This window comes from Artibeus jamaicensis, unplaced genomic scaffold, assembly GCF_021234435.1.
Source record: "Artibeus jamaicensis isolate MK-2021 breed Jamaican fruit bat unplaced genomic scaffold, CSHL_Jam_final scaffold_847, whole genome shotgun sequence".
In the NCBI taxonomy this organism is placed as follows: Eukaryota; Metazoa; Chordata; class Mammalia; order Chiroptera; family Phyllostomidae; genus Artibeus; species Artibeus jamaicensis.
Genome location: NW_026522057.1, coordinates 16,994,688 through 17,014,543, shown reverse-complemented (window position 1 = coordinate 17,014,543; position 19,856 = coordinate 16,994,688). Strand labels below are relative to the sequence as shown.

General features: G+C 52.9%; 1 protein-coding gene and 1 long non-coding RNA gene across 4 annotated transcripts in view; one reads left to right on the top strand and one right to left on the bottom strand.

The window, feature by feature from the left end:
• LOC119042229 (uncharacterized) overlaps positions 1-8,458 on the top strand; it is a 93,719-nt gene extending 85,261 nt beyond the window's left edge. The window contains exons 5-7 of one of the 2 annotated variants that reach the window (XR_005081181.2): positions 725-979; positions 7,840-8,016; positions 8,371-8,458. This is a non-coding gene — a long non-coding RNA (uncharacterized LOC119042229). Of the gene's footprint in view, positions 1-724; positions 980-3,399; positions 3,465-7,839; positions 8,017-8,370 lie in introns of those variants that run through there. The other variant, XR_008390696.1, reaches the window with a different exon arrangement.
• Positions 4,966-18,857, bottom strand: IFNLR1 (interferon lambda receptor 1). 2 transcript variants are annotated; one of them, XM_053660549.1, is made up of 7 exons: positions 18,774-18,857; positions 14,819-14,942; positions 9,307-9,494; positions 8,360-8,502; positions 6,703-6,862; positions 6,251-6,390; positions 4,966-5,778 (listed from the first exon to the last, which is right to left on the bottom strand). In XM_053660549.1, the coding sequence occupies exons 1-7, from the start codon at positions 18,829-18,831 to the stop codon at positions 4,966-4,968; spliced, it is 1,626 nt and encodes a 541-aa protein (XP_053516524.1). In that variant the 5' UTR covers positions 18,832-18,857. The 2 variants fall into 2 exon arrangements, with proteins under 2 accessions (XP_053516524.1, XP_036991817.2); XM_037135922.2 differs by having other exon boundaries at positions 4,966-5,694.
• Between the last annotated feature and the right edge of the window lie 999 nt (positions 18,858-19,856).

Sequence of the window (19,856 nt, the reverse complement as noted above, 5' to 3'; positions counted from 1 at the left end):
CCCTTGAAAAGTTTGCAAAAACCCAGACTCTTTGGTGTGTAGGGTGGGGATGGTAGGGGGGCAATGAGGACAGTGATAATTGTTCCCTTTGGAAGTTCGCGTGGACATGCCAGGGGCGGGGTAGGGTGGGCATTGCGCCCCCAGGGTAGGCACTGAGGCTGAGTCAGGGTTACTTAGAGGGAACGGGTGCACTCCGAGAAGGGGCCCGGAGCTCGGAGATGGGAGTGGGGGTGGGATCTGAGCCCCTGTTGGAATCTGGCTTTCAAGAGGGCCCACCCGGTGCCTAGAGAGGCCGAGGCTTAGACTCTGGGGGCGGGAGGAGGGGGTCACAGGCAATGCAAGAAACCGCGAGACTGATCCTGGAGGCGTGGGCCCCCCAAGGGGGCTTCTCACCACCTGCTGGTGGTTTTCTCCACCAGGACAGCAGACACCGAGGCCTTCCCCCCTCGGGGTCCCTACCTTCTCCTCCTAACCCACTTACAGAGGCAGCGAAGTGGGGAAAGACTCTTGACAATCAATGAAGAGCTGTCACCTCTGGATTCTGTGTCATCGAATGCCGAGAGGTGGGGCTCCCCGGGCTGGAACGGGTCCCGGCGCCAGCCACTATCTCCCGAGTTACTGACTCACGGAGCTGACTCACTCGCTTAGATAAAGATGTAACTTCTGGCCTGTGTGTGTGTGTGTTTAAAACTTTGGTCACCTTCACCCAACTCTGTGCACACAGGAATGAACTCAAGGAAGATGTAAGCAAGCAGCCACCGATCGATCGAGCGCCAAATCATATGGGAAACAGAGCTACAGGCAGGGGGTCACGGAGCTGTTTTGTCTCCCGGGGCTGCCCCTCCTGCGCCATTTGCCTCGCTGAGCGGCATCGATCCCCTCGCCTCGGACAGGCGCTGGGTTGAGGAAGAACAGGCATCCGCATGCAACAGGAACCTGGTATCCTCCAATGCGGGATCTCTGCCATCTTATAATTCCGGTTAGTCACATAGAATCGTACATCAGCCACGGCCAGCCCCTTACCGACTCCAATTCGTACACCAATTCACACATCCCTTTATTCATTTATTTATTACCAGCCTCCACCCTGTGCCAGGTGCTAGTGCCAGGAGAATAAGTCCCTCCCCTTCAGGAATTCCCAGGATGTGACGCCCACGGTCCCTCCCTCCCCTCTTCCAGCGACCCTGAGCATCGTTCTTGTAAGAGCCTCAGTAATCCAGCAGCCCAGTAGCTGGACATACTACCACTGCCCAGAAGCTGGCCACGGACAGGCCAGGAGATGCTCAAAACATGACTGGCATCAGAGGTCAGGGTGAGAGGCAGCTGGGGAATCACCTAAAGAGGAAGTTCTGGCGTTTCCTGGAAAGAACCTACTGCACATCCACCCAAGGGGGCAGAGGCCCCAACCTGTCCACGAGTTGTGACGTGCATGCAATGTGAATTGGCAAGGATGCTTGGTTATAAGTAACAGAAAGCCCTGGGAGATGGCTTAAAGCTAGGGTGCGTCTGAGTGGGTTGCGCACGGGCTGCGAACCAAAACATTGCCGGTTCCATTCCCAGTCAGGGCACATGCCAAGGTTTTGGGCCAGGTCCCCAGTAGGGGGTGCGAGAGAGGCAACCACACACTGATGTTTCTCTCCCTCCCTTCCTCTGTGTCTAAAAATTAAGAAATAAAAATTCTTAAAAAGAAAAGACAAACCAAAACTAGGATGCAGAGAAGCTGAGGACAGGGCTGCCACTGGATGGATCAGAACCAGGATGGCAACTCAGCAGCTTGTGTGGCAGCTGCATTCCTGTCACTCCCGGACACTGGGTTTTGCTGTTTCTCGGGGTGGAGGACAGGGCAGCAGTAGGTCGGAACCTGTTCCAGGCTCAGCCAGCCAGGAAGGCCTCTGAATTCCAAGGAAAGGGACTCGGATCAGCTCAGCTTGGGCCTAGCGCCCAGGTAAAAGGTGACAATCTGCAAGAACAGTGCCGGGCATTTACCAGGTGGCCTGACAATCGCCGGCACCTGGGAGACCTTCATTAGCGCTCTACTGGAGTGATCTGGGTTTGCGAGGCCAGCCACTGAGGATGTTCTGTATCCTTCCATGAACTGGAGCTACCAAGGGGCGAGCAGCCAGGGTGGCGGGCATAGCTCCAGCCTCGCTGTAGCAGGTGATGTGGGTGTCCTACCCCACCCCCATGACATTGACCTTTCTCATGGGCTTACCCTGATGGATTCCACCTGCACTTGCAGGAAGTACCTACAACTCCACGGCAGGGGGCAGCCTTCTCAGGACCCACAGTAGTTGGTAGGTAAATTCCTCAGCTCCTGCCCTTGGCAGAACAAATCTGGAGGGGCCAACACTGAACTCCCAATGCCCCTCAGGGGGAGAGGGCCCCTGGTGCCCCTGGCAGTGACCTGTTTGATGGTGCACCTGGACTGGCTGCCCTCCCTCTGGCTTCCCACTGCCTTGTTGGTGCTTCCTGGAATGGCTGCTGCACTTTGCACTCAGAAACCCTGGTCTCTGGCTCAGCTGCTGGGACCCAGCCCCAAGACCCTTCTGGTTAAACAGCTAGGTGAGTGGCGAGACTTTGAGAAATAAGAGCACACACATTTCCATTCAATTCTTCCTTTTTCTCTAAAAATAGAGCTCTTTATTTAAAAGTACAGAGTTCTAAAATGAGCATTAAGAAATTATTTAAATATGATATAAACATATAAAGTTAGAAATAAATACAAAAATCTAAGAATAATATATAATCTCAGTACAGCTGACCCTTGAATGACATGGGTTTGAACTGTAATGGGTCCATTTAGACGCAGATTTTTCTCAATAAATACACAATCAGCCCTCTGTATCTCTGGGTTTTGCATTGAACGAAAACAGTATTTTTGATCCTTGGTTGGGAATTTGCGGATGCGGTGGACAGACTTGAGCATGCGTGGATTTGGGTATCTGCGGATGCAGGGCTGGTGGGGGGCATTCCTGGAACCAATCCCCTGCAGATACTGAGGTATGACCGAAGTTTCCGGGACCCAAAAGTTATACGTGAATGCTCGACTGTGTGGTGGGGTCGTGCCCCTAATCCCTTCAAGAGTCAACTGTGCTCTGAAAAATTATAAGTTGCTGCAACCAAAGGCATCAGGTATTCGTGACCCGCTGTCCCTCATCACGGCCCTGGGGCTGGTTGTGCCCACCAAGGGCAAGTTATTATGATGTTTCCCACAGTTTTTTCATGATACAATCACTGTAAAGGAGCTGGAATTTAAAATTACTAAAAAGCTCAGCTTATCTGTGAAATTAAATGTTGAAAAAAAGCTTTAAAAGAACCCCAACGATTAGTAATAATAAAGATAATGTGATTCCTTTACCAGAGTGCTAATGGCTTTCAGTTTTTTGAAATTACCTTCAGGAAGCAGCTCATCTGGGTTCCAGAGAGAACTTCAGCCTCAGTCGGCATTTTCCCAGGAGGAGGCCCCGAGCCACAGCCTTGCCCAGCAAGGAGACTTCAGTGCGTTCTTCCTCCCCTGCGCTCAGCGATGTGGACAAGCCTTCACCCCTGTGCGAGCACACACACGTGTGCATGCGTGTGCATATGCCTGTGAGCCCCAGCAGCGAAGGCCTCCTGCCAACTTTGTGCCCCCAGGAAGTCCTTGCTGTGACCTCAGCTGTTTGCTGCCATGGCCAAGGGAACGGGGGACGGACCAGCTGGGCACAGACCGCAAAGCTCACCCTCCTGGAGAAACATGGTGGGTCAGCTGCTCAGCTGCTTCAGACAGAAGTCTGGACCCTGAGGGTGAAGACTCTGCCGTGCTTGTCCGTACTCGGGTGGGGGTAGGTTAATGAAGCCAGCACCCATCACTACCGCTAATGGCCTGTTTCTGGAAGACACTGACAGGGAAGATGGGACTTTTTTTTATAACCACAGTGGCCAGCCAGAGGGTCAAAGCATTGTCCGAAGCAGGGTTACACCCAGGGGTCCCATTCTTGTCTGGCTGCTGTCCCATCCCCAGCAAACTGGAACCCCCTGGAAGACGCACCGTTTGTTTTTTCACTGGGCAAAGGGAGAGGGACCAAGAGCCCCCTGGGCTGGGTTTCCTGACCAGGAGGTGGAGACGGCGAAGGTGGAAGACAGGAGGTGGACGAGAAGTGAGACCGGCTGAGGGGTGAGTGCTCCCAGGCCCTCTGAGTTGAAGGCCATGGCGGGAGACTTCCGGCAGTCTCCCCAGAGCCCGGGCAGATGGAGAACCCCCCAGCCCCCAGGAAGAGAGCACCAGTGATGGGCAGCCTCCCCCACACTCCAGGTGGAAGTGCAGGCGAGGAAACCCTAGGGCAGAGAAGGAAGCTGCTTACCCAGGTCACATGACTGGGCAATGGCAGAGCAGGGATCGGCCCAGGTTGGCCTGATAGCAAACCTGTGCAGTTCCATGACAGAGACACAGATGCGGCTGATGGCTGCCCTTCCCTTCCCCTCGAACACTGTCTGTCAACGAGGTTCTTCCTCACTGCGGCCCGCCCCAGGGGACTCACGAATCAGGAGCCCAAGACTTGGTGGAGAGGGCGCTGGAGAAAGGCAGGGGCTCCGCACTGCCGTGCCTCCGAACATCCTGCTCTCAACCCAGATGGCCCCTGGTGGTGTCAGCCCTGGATGTCTACTGTGACCCGGCCACGCCTGTGTCCAGGGATGATTTTTCCACCTGACCTTTCACCCCAGGCACAGTGGGGTGAGCCCAGCCCATCCTCTTCTCCAGTCTTTCTGGAGCTCCACCCATAGCTGGTGGGTCCAAGGGCGAGGTGGCTCCTTACCGCTCAACGGGACAGATGGACAAACGGCCTCTAGCTGGGGTTTGGGAAGCGCTATGAGAACACTGTGCCTGCTACCCCAGGGATGATGCTCTCAGGCTTTCAAGTCTCAGCGGCATCTTGGGCCCTTGGGAAGCTCAGTAGCACCGGATTTGGCAGGAAGCTGGGGGACAGCTCACCTGGCCAGGTAATGCCCCAGTGTCCTACTCCTTTGAAGGCTGTCAGTCCCCCAGCTGCCAGCACTGGTGTCCTCAAGTTCTGATTCGCTCCCACCCTCTTCCTCCTCCTCCTCCTCCCTGTCCTCGGTGCTGCTGTCCCAGCCAAAGGTCAGTGTCTGAAAAGAAACTAGAGGCTCCCCGGGGACCAGTTTCAGTCTTGGTGATGAGGAGCCCCAGTCAGCCCAGGAGGAGGGGTCATCTCTCTGGAGCTCTTTCAGGGAACCCAAGTCCTTGGAGAATTTGGGGAGTGGGAGAGGGTCAGACCTGTCCTCACCCAGCCCTCGGTCCAGACCCTTCTTGACTAAGTAGCCGGAGGATCCAGCCCCATCTGAGAGGGAGGAGCCGACGGTGCTGGCCCAGCTTCTGTCTGAAGAATCCGAAGAAGGACAGCCTTTGACCTGGACCCCTTCCTCGGGTTGCTCCGGGGTCTGGTGCTCCTGCTCCAGGAAAGGAGGGAGTGCAACATAGGGCTGGAAGCTGACATTGTCGTCTGTGTCCTCCTCGCTGTCCTCTTCCTTAGCACCGTCCTTCTCTGATCCTGCCTGGACGGTGGCTGGGGCCCTGGCCCTGGAGGTCAGTTTGATCCTTCTGGTCAGTTCCTTTTGGGGACAGAGGGTCAAGCCATCCAGGGGCTCGGGGCCACAGGGCTGAAAGGTTGCCACGGGGTGTCTGTGTCCAGAAAAGTCCTGATGTGGGCAGAGGAGACAAGAACAGAAGTGCAGGCTTTCCTGAAGCCTGACTGTTCTAACTGGGTCCCCTGGAAACAGCCCCTGTGACGAAGATACGAATGGAAGTGGTTTCTTTGGGAAGTGATCCCAGGAAGGGCTGGCAAGGGAGCGGGCACGTCAGACAGGGGTGGGGGAGCTGCCTTGATCACGGGTGTCATCTGGTGAGTTACTTCTGAGGCAGCCGGGCTGGACCCTGCTGGGCACTCAGAGCCAAATCTCAGAGCGACACCAGGCGGGCGTTGGGGGTGGGGTGGAGGCCGTGCCACTTCCCTGGTACTTGCAGCCTGCCCCGTGCATGCGCAGAGTGGACGCCAGAGGCCAGGAACAGCCCTCAGGAGGCAGGTGCTGGCTGCTGGAGAGAGCTTACAAATATTCCCTCGCACATGGCGGGGGCCCTCGGGATCCATCCTCAAAGGATGGAGATGTTTCACAGCTGGGGCCGTCTTGATAGTCTGTCTGCACTACCTCTGGGTCTCACCCCTCCCCTCGGAGGCGCTGCCCCGATTCGCCATACCAGAGCCTGTGGCATCTCTGCCCGCTGAAACCAGGGGTTCCCCGCGTAGCTCTTCCAGATCACCCAGCTCTTCCAGATCACACATGCCACAAGGAGAGCCAACAGCAGTGGCAGCAGCACCAGGGACGCCCAGCTGACTCCTAAGGAAAAGCAGCAACCATTACAGAAACAGCGACAGTGACTCCAGCCCACCAACTGCATGTGTCCTGCGGGCCTCACGGACATATGTCATCCTAGAATACATATGTCCTCATCAGGATAAACCCATGCTACAGACTGGAAACCAAGTTTCAGAGAGGTTATGTAAGCTGCCCAAAGACACACAAGAGTGTGCTGGAGCCGGGACTTTGATCCAGGCGAGTCTGTCTCTAGACTCATACTCTCAACCCCCGTTTTACAAAGATCTGGTACTCATGGGGGAAATCTGTGATGCCGTCCCACTTTGCACCCACCTGGGGTCTCCAGGGAGAAGCAGGTGGGCTTGGAGAACTCGCTGTATTTAGGATCGCCCAAGGTGTAGATCGTTCTGGCGCTAACGCAGTGGTTCCCACTGGTACCTGGCTGGAGGGGGATCTGGACTTCCTGGCCGTGGAGGGTGGCTGGAAGTCGGGTCTGTTTGGAGGAAGAAGCAGAGGTGAGCAGACCCGCTGCGGGAACGGCTTCCACGGGCAGGTGGGGTGGGGCTGGCAGGCAGAACACAGCTGTGATCCTGCATTCAAGTTCAAGTGTTCAGGAAGCAGTTCCCAGCACAATCTGGTTTCTTTTCTGCCGTGTCCAGGTACAGATGGTCTGGGGTCAAGAGCACCCCTGCCGTTCAAGGTCACTCCCTGCCCCCTGCTCCCTGCCCAGAGCCTTGCTGGCCTTCCCTTTGAGGGGCATATTCCTCAGGCTTCCTACCCTAAGGGCCTCCCAACTTATTTGGGGGGAGGCATCATTCAGCCATTGCGGATACTGTCCAATATAGCAGATGCCTCTCCAGTAGAGTAGCCACCGGCCACATGTGGCCCCCAGAACCCGAGTGTGACCAGTCCAAACTGGGATGGGCTCTGAGCATAAAACATCCACCAGCTTTCAAAGGCTGAGTGAAAAGGAATGTAAATTATCTCAATACTTTTTACATTAAGTGCATGTTGCAATGATACGTTCTATTGGATGAAATCCATTATGAAAATTAAGCTCACCTGTTTCTTTTTACCTCCCTTAACAAGGAACACTGAGAACCATATACATGGCTCACATTCTATTTCTACTGACCACTGCTGGTCTAGACCCTTTGTAAGGCCCTTTGTGAAGGCCTGGGGCCACCTCAGATGACGAGGAACATCCCGGGAATCAGAGGACGCAGGGCACCACGGGCATGGATGTTCAGGGAAAGAAAAAAGTCAGTAAGGATGGGGTCAGCCAACTACACAGCCCGTGGGCCAATCTGGGTGCGGCTTCTTTGTAACCAGTTTCCCCGGATAACCGCTAAGCCTGTTCCTTTCTCTATTGTCTCTGGTGCCTTTTGTGTTACAGGTGCAGCACTGAGTGGCTGTGGCAGGCCATGCGGTCGGCAAAGCCGCCAATGTTTACTCTCTGGCACTTTACAGAAAATGCTGGCCAACCCTGCCACACATGACTACGTGCAGACGAACACGCACACGCCCACAGAAAACAGGTCTGGCACTGGACAGGCGCCGAAGGGCTCGTTGTGGTCGCCTCTGGCATTTTCCCCCTTAGAGCTTCAGCGTGGTTTCTGATTTGTCTACCATGACTCTGGTGGCTTGGTAAGCGAGCACCCTGTAGCTCATCCCATTCCAGTGATAGTTTATCATTAAAAAAAAGTTTTATAATTAAAAAAATAGTAGGTAGATGACTGCTGTGCTGTCTACCTGTAAGGTGCAGGAACAGGATGCCCTGCCCTTGGCCTCTTAGGTGGAGAAGAACAGGGGTGGCCACAGGCCGTCTGCACTGTGCAGAGTCAGGGGTATGCCCAGAGTGAGGGCTGTATGGGGAGGGCTTCCTGGAGGAGGTGTGCAGGGAGCAGGCTGGCAGGGTGAGGAGCCCTGGGGATTGGTGGGGCAGTGAGGGGAGGGGGTACAGTTAGGGGGCAGGAAAGGAGATTCCCACCTTGTTCCCAGTGGCCTCCTTCCAGAAATCCACCTCGTACTTCAGATTCGATGAGGGCATGCAGTGGGGCAGCTGGTACGTGGCGGTGACCTTCAGGATCTCCTCTGTCAGAGTGACTACCAGGACAGGCGGGGCCGGCTCCACTGGCAGAAACAGAGCAGGACTTGTCAGCGCCCTTTGGGGGCAGTCCCATGCTCCCTTCCCTTCAAGCTCTATCTGGGCTCCACGCGGCGGCCGTCTGAGTATTTACCCTCCAGTCCTTACTGCCCTGCCTCGCTCCTGATCTGGCCTGGCACCTTGTCCAAGCTCGGAAAGATGCAGAGTCATATTCCATCTCCATCACTTCCTCGCTGTGTTTCTGGCAAGCTGCTTAACTTCTGCGAGTCTGGCTTTATTTATATTGTAAACATTGGGTTGATGAAAATGAACCTCCGCAGGTCGGTTGCAAGGATTAGAAATAAAACATTTGGGGGGAGAGTACACTCCCGACTCAGCGTTAACACGGGAGACTTCGGAATGCGCGAAGCACCGGGAATGCTTTCCTCTCTGTTTTTATCTTCTTTCCACCTACATTTCTACAATGTACAGAAATTACTTATGCAGCCAGAATTTTAAAAAGTTGTTTTATAAAGAGAGAGGTTGAACATAAAAAAAGTAGAAAGAAGTCTATAAAGTGCTGGTCTAGTTCATGGCCAAAGCTGTGTTCAGTGGAAGACAATGACTGTCATGGTAGGAGGTACAAGCTGAACTGCCGCCACTGGTGCCCCGCCCCGGCCTCCCTGTCACGAGGTCAGGCTGCGTGGATAGGGCCCGGGGCCTAGGGCAGCTGGCCCACAGCACGGCTCCCTGCTTTGGGGACCTGAGAGGCAGATGGCTGCAGAGTCGTGCCACTCAGCCAAGCTCTGGGACAGAGAGCCTCCCACTCAGTCCCTTACCCACAGACCTACCTTCAAAAAGGTACTCCAGGTACTCGGACTCCACCCAGGTGGACCTGGCGCTGGGGGAAACCGCCCGCACACGCCCCTTGAACTTGTTGAATAGGTCCTGCTTCTCCAGGCACATCAGAGAGCATGTCAGCTCTTTGGTTCCTGCACACTTTCCCACTTTCCGCCACCGTCTGGGGGTTGTTGCGGAGCTGAGGGAGGAAACAGAACAGCTTGGGCCATGGACTCCGCCTCTTGGGGCAAGGGAACTTTGAGGACATGTGATCGCGTGTCCCTCCATTCTGCCCAATCCAGCCATTCACCCAGCCATCTGTCCTCCATCCGTCCATCCATCTGTCCAAGAGCCAGCCTCTGGCTGAGGCAGAGTGAGAACATTCCAGGTAGGAGCTCAGGCTCTGGAGAGACACGCGTGGGTGGGAACCGTGGCTCGGCCCCTCACTAGCTCTGGGACCCGATGCAGGCAACCACTCCCGAGCCTCAGTCTCCCCATCTGTCATCAGACGGATGACAGCAGGAGGTGAGCAGCGGGAGCAAACGAAGCTTCAGGTATTAGCGCCTGAGCTCCACCCCCTTCTGCCCCCCACCCCAGCGCCCTCTGCTCCCGCCTGTCCTACCCCATTTCATGAAACCAGTTCCTGGTGCCAAAAAGGATGGGGACTCCTGGAAACAACAGAAATTTAATGATTTTTCACAGTTCTGGAACCTGGAAGTCCAAGATCAAGGTGTCTGCTTTCTCCTGAGGCCTCTCCCCTTGGCTTGCAGATGCCCACCTTCTTTCTGTCCGTGTCCTTCATGGCCTTTTCTCTGTGTGTGAGAGTCCCTGGTGACCCTTTCTCTTCTTACAAAGACACTATCCTCCTGCGTTAGGGCTGCACCCTTAAGACCAAATTTAATCTTAATGACCTCTTTAAAGGCCCCATTTCCAAATACAGTCACACAGGGGATCGGGGCTTTAACATATAAACATACGTGGGGGGAGGGGACACGATTCAGTCCATGATAAGGCTGTCGTGACTCAAGCTGCTGTGAGCATTCCTGTGTAAGTCTTTGACGGACGTTTTCATGTCTCTCGGGTAAAGGTCTAGGAGGAGAACCTGGGAGATTCGGTGATTTGAGTCTGTAACCACAGGAAACTGTCCAGCTGTTTTCCAAACGGACTGTACCTTTGCACACTCTCGCCAACAATGTTCGAGATTCCCAGTTACTCCATGTGCTTCCCAGCGCTTGGCATTGTCTGTCCTTGAAATGTAGCCATTCTAGTGGGCGTGTAGTGGCATCTCGCTGTGCCTCTGCTTCACGTTTCCCTGATGGCTAAAGGCACCGGACATGTTTTCATGTGCTCGCTGGCCATTCACACGCCTTCCTTTGTGAAGGCACTTGTCAACTCGTTCTGGGCAATTTCTCATGGTTGAGATGTAGCCATTCTCTATTTTGGAAACAAGTCCTCTGTGAATGTGTATATTGTGAATATTTTTTTCTCAGTTGCCGGCTTTTCATTTTCTTCAGACTTTTGTGAAGAGCCAAATTTTAAATTGAATAAAAGTCCATTTATTAGGCACTAAATTGTGTTCCCCTGCATATTTGTATGTTGAAACCCTACCCCCCAGTGAGACCGTACTGGAGTCCCCCTTTATCCACGGGGAATGTGTTCCAAGACCCCCAGCAAATGCCTGAAACTATGATGGTACCGAGCACTGTATATTGATACGTGGTTTTGAAAAAGATTTTATTTATTTTTCTTAGAGCTGGGGGGAGGGAGGGAGAAAGAGAGGGAGAGAAATTTCAACATGAGAGAGAAACATTGATCAATTGCCTTCGTAAGCACCCCAACCAGGGTCCAAACCTGCAACCCAGGCATGTGGCCTGACCCGGAATCAAACCAGTGACCTTTTGCTTTGTGAGGCGAATCCTGACCCATTGAGCCACACCAGTCAGGGCTACATATGTGGTTTTTCCTATGCATACACTTCTATGATAAAACTTAAATTATAGATTGGACCCAGTAGGGGAGTAACAACAGTAATAAAAGAGGACAACTGTAAGAACATAGGGTAATAAAAGTTATGTGAATGTGGCCTTTCTATTACTGACAAACAAGCCGATGACCACAATGGCTACTCGGTGGTTAACAGGTGGGGAGAGGATACAGCACGGATATGCTGGACCAAGGGACGATTCATGTCCCGGAACGGAGTGGGACGGCGCAGGATTTCCCCACACAAGTCCGAGTGGAGTGAAGTTTAAAACTTACGAACTGTTTATTCCTGGAGTTTTCCATTTAATATTTCTGAACCGCCAGAAAGCAAAACCATGGATAAAGTGGGACTACTGTGTTCAAAGACAGTGCCTTTAAAGATGTAATTAATATTAAATTCATCCAGGCTGGTGTGGCTGGTTGGAGCACTGTCCTGTATACCGAAAGGTCGCTAGTTCAATTCCCAGTCAGAGCACATACCTAGGTTGTAGGTTCGGTTTCCAACTGGGGCGCGTGTGAGAGGCAACCAGTCAATTCTTCTCTTACATCAATGTTTCTCTCCCTCCCCCCTCCTCGCTCTCTAAAATCAATAAATGTATATTTTTAAAGTTTTTAAAAACATTAAATTTAGCCCTGGCCAGTGTGGCTCAGTTGGTTGGAGTGTCCTCCCATAAACCAAATGGTCATGGGTTTGATTCCCATTCAGGGCACATACCCAGGTTGCGGGTTTGGCCCACAGCTGGGACATGTGGGAGAGGCTCACTGATGTTTCTCTCTCCCGCCAGTGTATCTCTCCCTTCCTTCCCCTCTCTCTACAGTCAATGGGCACGTCTGGTGAGGATAAAAAAAAATAATAATAATAAATTCAGTCATAAGGGTGGGGCCCTAAACCAGTGAGACTGGCATTCTTATGGGAAAAGGAGGGGACACCAGGGATGCTAGCACACAGCGAAAAGGCCAGCGAAGCAGACAGGCCTCAGGAGGAAGCAAACACGCCCACACCTTGATCTTGGACTTCCAGCCTCCAGAACTGTGACAAATGAATTTCTGCTGTTTAAGCCTTGTCCTCATCCCAGTCTATGATTTTTTGCGATGGCAGCCCTAGCAAAACTCAGTTAAAAAGACTAACATTTAGAACGTAGATTTGTAGGTATCAGAGTGGGACAGGAATGTAACAAATATTTAAAGGTGTGGAAGTGGTTTTGCACCTGGGCAATGGCAGAGGCTGGAAGAGTGTTCTGAGGCGCGTGTTGGAAAAAGTCGGTACTGCCTTCAGAAGACCGTTGGTAGGAAAATGGACGTTCAAGGTGATTCTGGGGAGAGCTCAGGTGGGAAGGAGGAGTGTGTCATTGGAAACTGAAGGCAAGGTGACCCTTGTTACAAAGTGGCAAAGAATGTGGCTGCTTTATCTAGTGGCAGACACTGGCATCTTGCTCTAGTGTTTTGTGGAAGGTAGATGTTTAAAGTGACACACCTGTGTGCTTAGCCGAGACTATTTCTAAACAAAGTGTTAAAGGAGTCACATGGTTTCTCTTCCCTGCTTATAGTAAAGTGAGAGAAGATCTCTTTACTATAGTATAGTAAAGAGAGCGATAAATAGAAGGAATGCTAAGCAAAAACTGAAGATTTGAAAAATTCTCAGCCTATGCATGTTGCAAAAAAAAAAAAAAATGAGAAACACGTTCTTGAGAGAACACCAAGAGTGTGGTTTAAAAAAAATCTTTTGATAAAGTGATCTGGGTGGCAACTTGGAGATTTAATCAGCCACCATGGTAGGAGCCAGGGAAAGATCTAAAAGCAACAGCTACGTAGTGATCGCCCAGGAGCACATGGGTTTGTGTCCTTTAAAACTACTTCCTACTAAATGGAGAAATGGCTGAGCCAGGGTTTAGCTTAGGAATTGTGCAGATGAACTTGGACCGTCTTGTCATAACAGACAGCAATAAACTTGGCAAGGACTGCTAGGGTCAAGTTCAAAGGACTCAGGAGCAACTTGATGAGACTTTTGCTAGCCAAAGATGGGACAATTCAATCTTCCTTGAGCTGAGTAAGTTACAACAGATTGAAACCACCAGATATGTTTAAATACATGAGTTCATAATGATAATAAAAAAAGGAATCAATCACCATTGGGAGATGATAGGGAACCAGTTCATTATCTTGAACACTGGTAAATAAAAGCTAAACAAGTAAGGTAATAAAAAACCAAGCATTTATCCTGTCTTGCCTATTTGAAAAGTACCTCTGAAGATCAAATACTACTTGGAAGGAGCGTCGTTTTACAAAATAATTCCAACTAGTAAGCAAAAAAATACAATGAGAACATTACCATTTTGCAATTCCCAGAGAGGTTTAAAAGGTATAAAAGGGAAGGAAAAGATGATAAAGGTCAGAGGGCGGACTTTCAAGTCTCCCGTCAGTTTATCCCAGCTCCACTTTTCCCAGTGGAGTGACTCCGAGCAAAATGTGCTCTAGCTGCTTCGGTTTCCTCAACTGCAGACTGCAGCTGTGTCCTTCCTCAGAGGCCCGTGTGAGACCAAGCCCATTTGGTGTATGGCCTCAGTGCTGACATCACAGCACTCACACGTACGTGTCAGGTATGCTCTGCCTCCTGATGGAGGTCTTTCGCAAGCTCTCTTGCAGTCTGTCCTCCAAGCCAGGCCCCTGTCACTCACATCTTGTTGCTATGGGTAGAGGGACAACGGTGGAATGGGAAGAGCACACGTTTGGGGGCCAGTCTTGGGATTTTCTTCTGGCTCCATCACTAGCTTCCTCGGGCAATTCATGGCATCTCTCTGAGCTCGGTTTCCTCACCTCTAAAGTGGGGGGAACGAAGGGCCTGCCTGGTGATCCTGGGAGGAAGAAGTGGAATGTTCATACCAGACCCTGGCACTCAGCCTGGTGCACCGTGGGGCTTCAGTTCATGGCAGTTTCCTCCCCTTCCTGCCTCTGCCTACCTCACCAGTTCTAGATCAGTCCTCCTGAGAATCTGCTTTTACCCTCTTGCTCCCCAGAAGAATTTCACATGTTTCCATTCATGTGCAAAGATGGTGAATCTGTCTGCATGTTCAGATACCTCTGCAGGAGTAGGGCTGCCTGGCCTGCCGTGCTGGGAAGGACTCCAGGACTCCGAGCAGGTTCCGTGGGGAGGAGGGCAATTGCCTAGCGGTGCCTGGGCTCTGCAGGAGGCCCGTTTGCCTGCCCTGATCTGTGGGAACAACTCTGAACCTTGAACCAGGCCCCGTGAATTCCATCGCTGGGCCCTCCTGCCTCCACCCAAGTCCCACTCCAACTTTTCTCAAAGACACACCCTCACCCCTGACCGGCCTATCACCTGTGCCCTGTTCTCCATTCCACAGCATCCCCACCTCCGCACCTGTATCAAGTGCCCCCTCCAAATACCTGCCACCTGCCAACTCCCGAGGGATGCAGACGGCCAGGCAGTGCTGCTCACACCCACAGCAGCGTCCTGGAGAAGCCCCGCCTGCCCCTGCCCATCTCCTCCATCTCCCCATCCACCGGCCGAGAGGCCCCCTTTACCTTTGATAAGCCACGAGATAGGTCACGTCCTGCGGGTTGCCAGGCCCTGGGAGCCATGTCAGGTACACACTGAAGTTCCGGGACATCAGTGTCACGTTCTGGGGAGGGGCCAGATGGGGCCTCCCTGTGGGGCAGAAAGAGGTCATGAAGCCTGGAGCTGCTGGCTGGTCTTGACCTTGGCCATTCAGAGCCGAAGAGCAGCATGGCAGACAGTCACATGCTCCTTGACTTTGAGGAACCAGGAGTCACCTGGGGTGGCTGAAGCATGGGGGACATGGTGGAGGCTGGGAACCGGGGGTCAGGATCCTCGTGACAGCCATGCCACGACTGGCTGTGCTGTAACCTCATCCCCTGCCCGGGCCTCGGCAGCTTGCAGGGGTCTTGAGAGGAAGCTCCTGCCCTCTCTGACCCCAAGGGTTGCAGTAGACCACGGAGCAGGAGCCCTCTAATAGACTCCTGGGTCTCCTGTGCTGCCCGAGGGAACAGTCCCAAGGGTCTCCATAAGCAGTGTCCCAGAACCTGCCAGTAATGGTCCCTGGTGCACAGTAGATGCACAATAAATAGTTGTTGAGTGAATGAACAAATACTGTGATAACCTGGATCATTTCCAAGGCCTCCTAACCGGTCTCCCCGCTTCCAGCCTAGTCTCCTTGGTCTGTTCTCCACACGACAGCAAAAAATAAAATGAAAGCCAGAATATGCCACCCTTCTGCTTTAAACCCTCTGACCGCTTCCACTTCACACAAGGTCAAAGCCAGTCTTCACAATCACCACAAGACCCTCCCCAAGCCGACCCACTCCTCTCCCGCCATACTGGCCAGGTGCGCTTTGGGGACAGGCAGTGAGCAGCGAGAATCTCTGTCTCAGTGACACGTTCCCGACCACCTTTAACTGTCCCCTCCTTCCCCTCCTTGGCTCCTCCTCCATCTCTCTGCTAATGCCCTTCTCTCGGAATATTCATTTGATTACACAATTGCTCATTTTCATGCCCTTCCCTTGCCTTCAGAATAAAGTCCAGTCTTTATCAAGGTCCAGAGGCCCTGCCCAGCACAGCCTGGTGAGGCCATCTGGCCGACCTCTGCCGGACAGGTTCGTTCGGCTGCGCCAATCTTCTTTCTTGGCCTTCTCAAACCACTGTATTCTCTCGGGAGCCTTTGAGCTCCGATGTCTCCGGCTGCCTAGTGTTCACCATCTAATCTTTCAAAGACTTGATTCAAATGTCACTTCCTCCAGGGAGTCTTCCCTGACATCTCTAGGAGGTGGCAGTGGTGATGATGATGATGGTAATAGCAGCGAATGTGTAGTGTGTCCTAACTACGTGCCAGGCACTATGTTAAGTACATTGTCTGCATGTTCAATCCTCCCCGTGCTGCTGGGAGGTAGGTACTAATTACGATCATCACATTAGAGATGAGGAAACTGAGGCCCTCTCAGCTAATAAGCTATAGAATCGGAACTCCAATCAAGGCCGGGCCAACTCCACAGTCTGAGCTCTTGACCACACAGCCTCCTCCAGGTTCGCCTGGGGTCCATTCAGCTTCGTTCTCCCAACACCAGTGGACCCTCACGGGTCAACGACATCATTGACCGCCACGTGCCAGTGGTTCCAAAGAAGAACGCAACTCCATTCTCGCCCTTTCAGAGCTCACGGTCCCACGGGGAATTCAGTGCCTAGACGTGCCACCCGGGCCACAGCAGAAATCCACAGGGGTTACAGATATGGATGGAAAGGGGCCACATGGTAGCCTGCCAAGCTCAGGGGGGTCTGTGTGGCAGCCTTACTGACTCAGAGACCTAAAGTGACCACAAAGGACGGTCTGAAATGAAAACTTGTTAACAAGATCAGCTCGTGGTGGGTAGTCACATCCCGGGCTGGTATTTTCCCTAACAAAGGTCACTCTACCTTCACTGAGCCTATTTGCCTCCTGCATCTATGGCAACACACCTTTGCAATGTTAAGGTAACGTCCCTTTTTTCTGAACCCCTTGGGCACGTCACCCCGCCAGCTGAGACCGCAGATCCCTCCATTGTTATCATGTTCATTGCTGACTGTTAACTCTCCTTTACCCAACCGTGGGAAAGAAGTTTGCGTCTATCGCTTTTTACCTTTTATCCAATCCCAGAAGTCCTGCCACCTCCCAACCCCTAGATCTCCTCCTTCGATTGTGATGTACAAAATAAGGTGCCAAACTGCCGGCAATTCTCTGGAGCACTTCTCAGTCTGTTGCGATTTTGCATCCCGGCAATTGTCAGCATTTGGCTCCAACAAACTCACAAAAATTCTGTACGGGTTTGACTGTTTCTTACATCAACACAGAACACTGGGCATTAGGGAGAGAGGCGTCAGTTCTGCCTATGGCTCTCAGCTGGGCTTTCCTACTCCTGACCCTTCAGACGCAAATATGCGTGCCCAGCTCCACCCTATCCTGCGTCCACAGGCCAGAAATGGATCACCGGAATGCTGGTGCTGTCCCCGCTCCCAGCAGATTCTGGATTTCCTGATGCCGGGCAGGAGGCCAAAGTCTGCCTGCAAGTCACTTACAAGGTATCTGTGGGCAGGACAGGCTCAAAGTCTGAGCTTGGCCACAGTGGAGAGATAGCAGCTGGAGTAGCTGCCCTCTACTGAGCCTTCAAGGGGTTTGACATTTCACACACAAAACCTCAATCAATCAATCAATCATCAGGACAAACCACCCGGCAGGGTAGGTGTCACTCCCCTTCCATGGAGGGGCACTAGGCTCAGAGACAGATGGCCAATAATTTGCCTGAGGCTACACACAGCTAATTTGTGTGGGAGCCAGGATTTGAACCTGGAGCTAGCCGCCCTTCACCCTAAATCATCACACCACAGTCTATGTTGTGCAAATTAAAATCCCTTCAGGGAAAGTACAGTTGGGGCTAGACAAGAAAGGTACCGAGTCTGACAGCGGGCCTGGGAGATGGAGCACCCCTCCTCCCCTCCTCAGCACCGTCCCTCACCAGCTGCAAAAACCTTCGCTGCTGGGAGGCACCAGGGGCCGGAGCATCCCTGAGCTGACCGAGGTGGGTGGGCTGCCCTGCGCGAGCTACCCACCCTACCGTGGAAGCTGGCCATGCTGGCTCCAGCCGGTCTTCTCTGCTCTGTGCCTCACCTCTCTGCCTCTCTTCTTGGGCAAGTCCCTTCATTGCTCTGAGCCTCAGTGTCTACACCTGAAAAGGGAGAAAATAGTATCTACATAATGGGATGACTATGTTGTAGAGCTTAGAGAGGATAAGGTGGTGTCCAGCACACACAAAAAAGTTGCTCAGTAAAAACTGCTTTTAATATAATTATTAGGTTAAGGCCAAGGGGCCTTCTAGCTGTTAAACCGTGAGTCTCAGACTGGGAAGATGTCCCGGGGACAATTTCAGGGCCATCTCAGGGACGGGTTGGGACTTTGTAGCTTGGTCCTCTCCCAAGGTTTTTGTACTCTGCCAGCTTATTTACCCACCAGTGGGGGCAGCAAAAAGGTGGCTGATGGAGGAACAGCAGGGCACAGGCTAAGCCAGAGTTCCTCTCTCTCGGAGAGCATCTGACACCCGCAGCTGGAGGAAGGGGAGGGGACTGCGGGGTGGGCAGGGCACTTCTTGCTGACTTTCCCAACGAGTGAGACCCAAGCGTCCTATTAATACAGAAGACAGTGCTTTCAGGACACCTTAAAATGCACTTTATAAATAAATGCAGGTACTTTATAAACTGTCTCCTTTTTCCAGTTTCCCTAAAGCTGAACTGCATTAGGGCACTGGATCAGTGTCCTTCCCGAAAAAAATTTCAAAAACTCGAGTGCGCTTAATTCTTGGACGAAAACTGCTGGTGAGTGGGCAGTGCGGTTAGCACTGCGCTCCGGTGGCTGCCGAAAGGCTCGGCCCGCGTCCCTTCCCCCTCGGAGCTCCGGTCCGAGGGCGGACGCGGCCCCTGCCCTCCCCGTACCCTTACCTCCGGCGGACTGCAGTAGAGAGACGAGCAGGAGGGCCCAGCGTCCGGCCGGGCTCATGTCAGTCTTTCCCCGGCCCGCCGGGCGGGCGGGATGCCGCCACCTGACACTCCCCCCCGCCCCCCGCGGCCAGGTGGCACTACGGGCAGCCAATGGGAAGCGGAACCGCGCGGGGGCCCTGCCCTCGTGGGCCGGGACTCCGCTGGGTCCTCCCGGAGGAGCGCCCAAGGGCGGAGCGGGGGCTGCTGCTGCCCGCAGCCGCCACTCCCGCGGGCGGGGCGGGCGGTGCTTCTGTGTATGGGGCAGGGGAGGACAGGGGAGGAGAACCGTTCATTTGTAATAACCTCGGTTAGGAATTGCAAGGCAGGACTTTCGACAGGACCGAGAAGCGTGCAGGGACAGCTTAATGACAAAGCCCCAGACACCACTGGCAGGATCTGAACCCGTTCCACGTGCCAAATGCTAAGCCAACACTTCCACACATTATTTGCATCAACCCCTCCTTCCCACCCAGAACCCAGTGGGGTGATCCTCTCAGTCTCTGTTTTCTTCACGTGGGGGCAGGGGGCGGCAGCCTCCAGAGCTTAATAGCCTCGCACCAGGAGAGGTGAGTGTGCAGACGCCAGAGCCTTGGTTTGCTGCCCCTGCCTGAAGAATAAGCGCTTCCCAACAGTGGAAGCGGTCTCACCTCAGAATGATCTAGTCATGAAAAAAGTTGTGACTCAGTTGTGTACAGTACCTTCACTCAGCAGCAGAAAAGCAGGTACGCTACCAAATTATGGGCCCATTAAAAAAATGTCTTTGTAGCCATGAGTGACAGATTCAGGAGCCTAGACACCAACATGTTAGTGGTTATTATCTCTGGTGGCAAGGATTTTAAAAAAATTCTTCTTTCTCCTCATGTTTGCTTTCTAAGTTTTTAGATCATTTGTGTACTGCTTTTCCAAAAAAACAAAAACAAAAACCCAAAACGCCTCACCTTTATTCTGATAGGAATCATAGCTCTCCTTTGTTAAACATGCTCTTTTTCTCTCCTTCCACAACTTTCTAAAAAAGATTTTATTTATTTATTCCTTTAGAGAGGA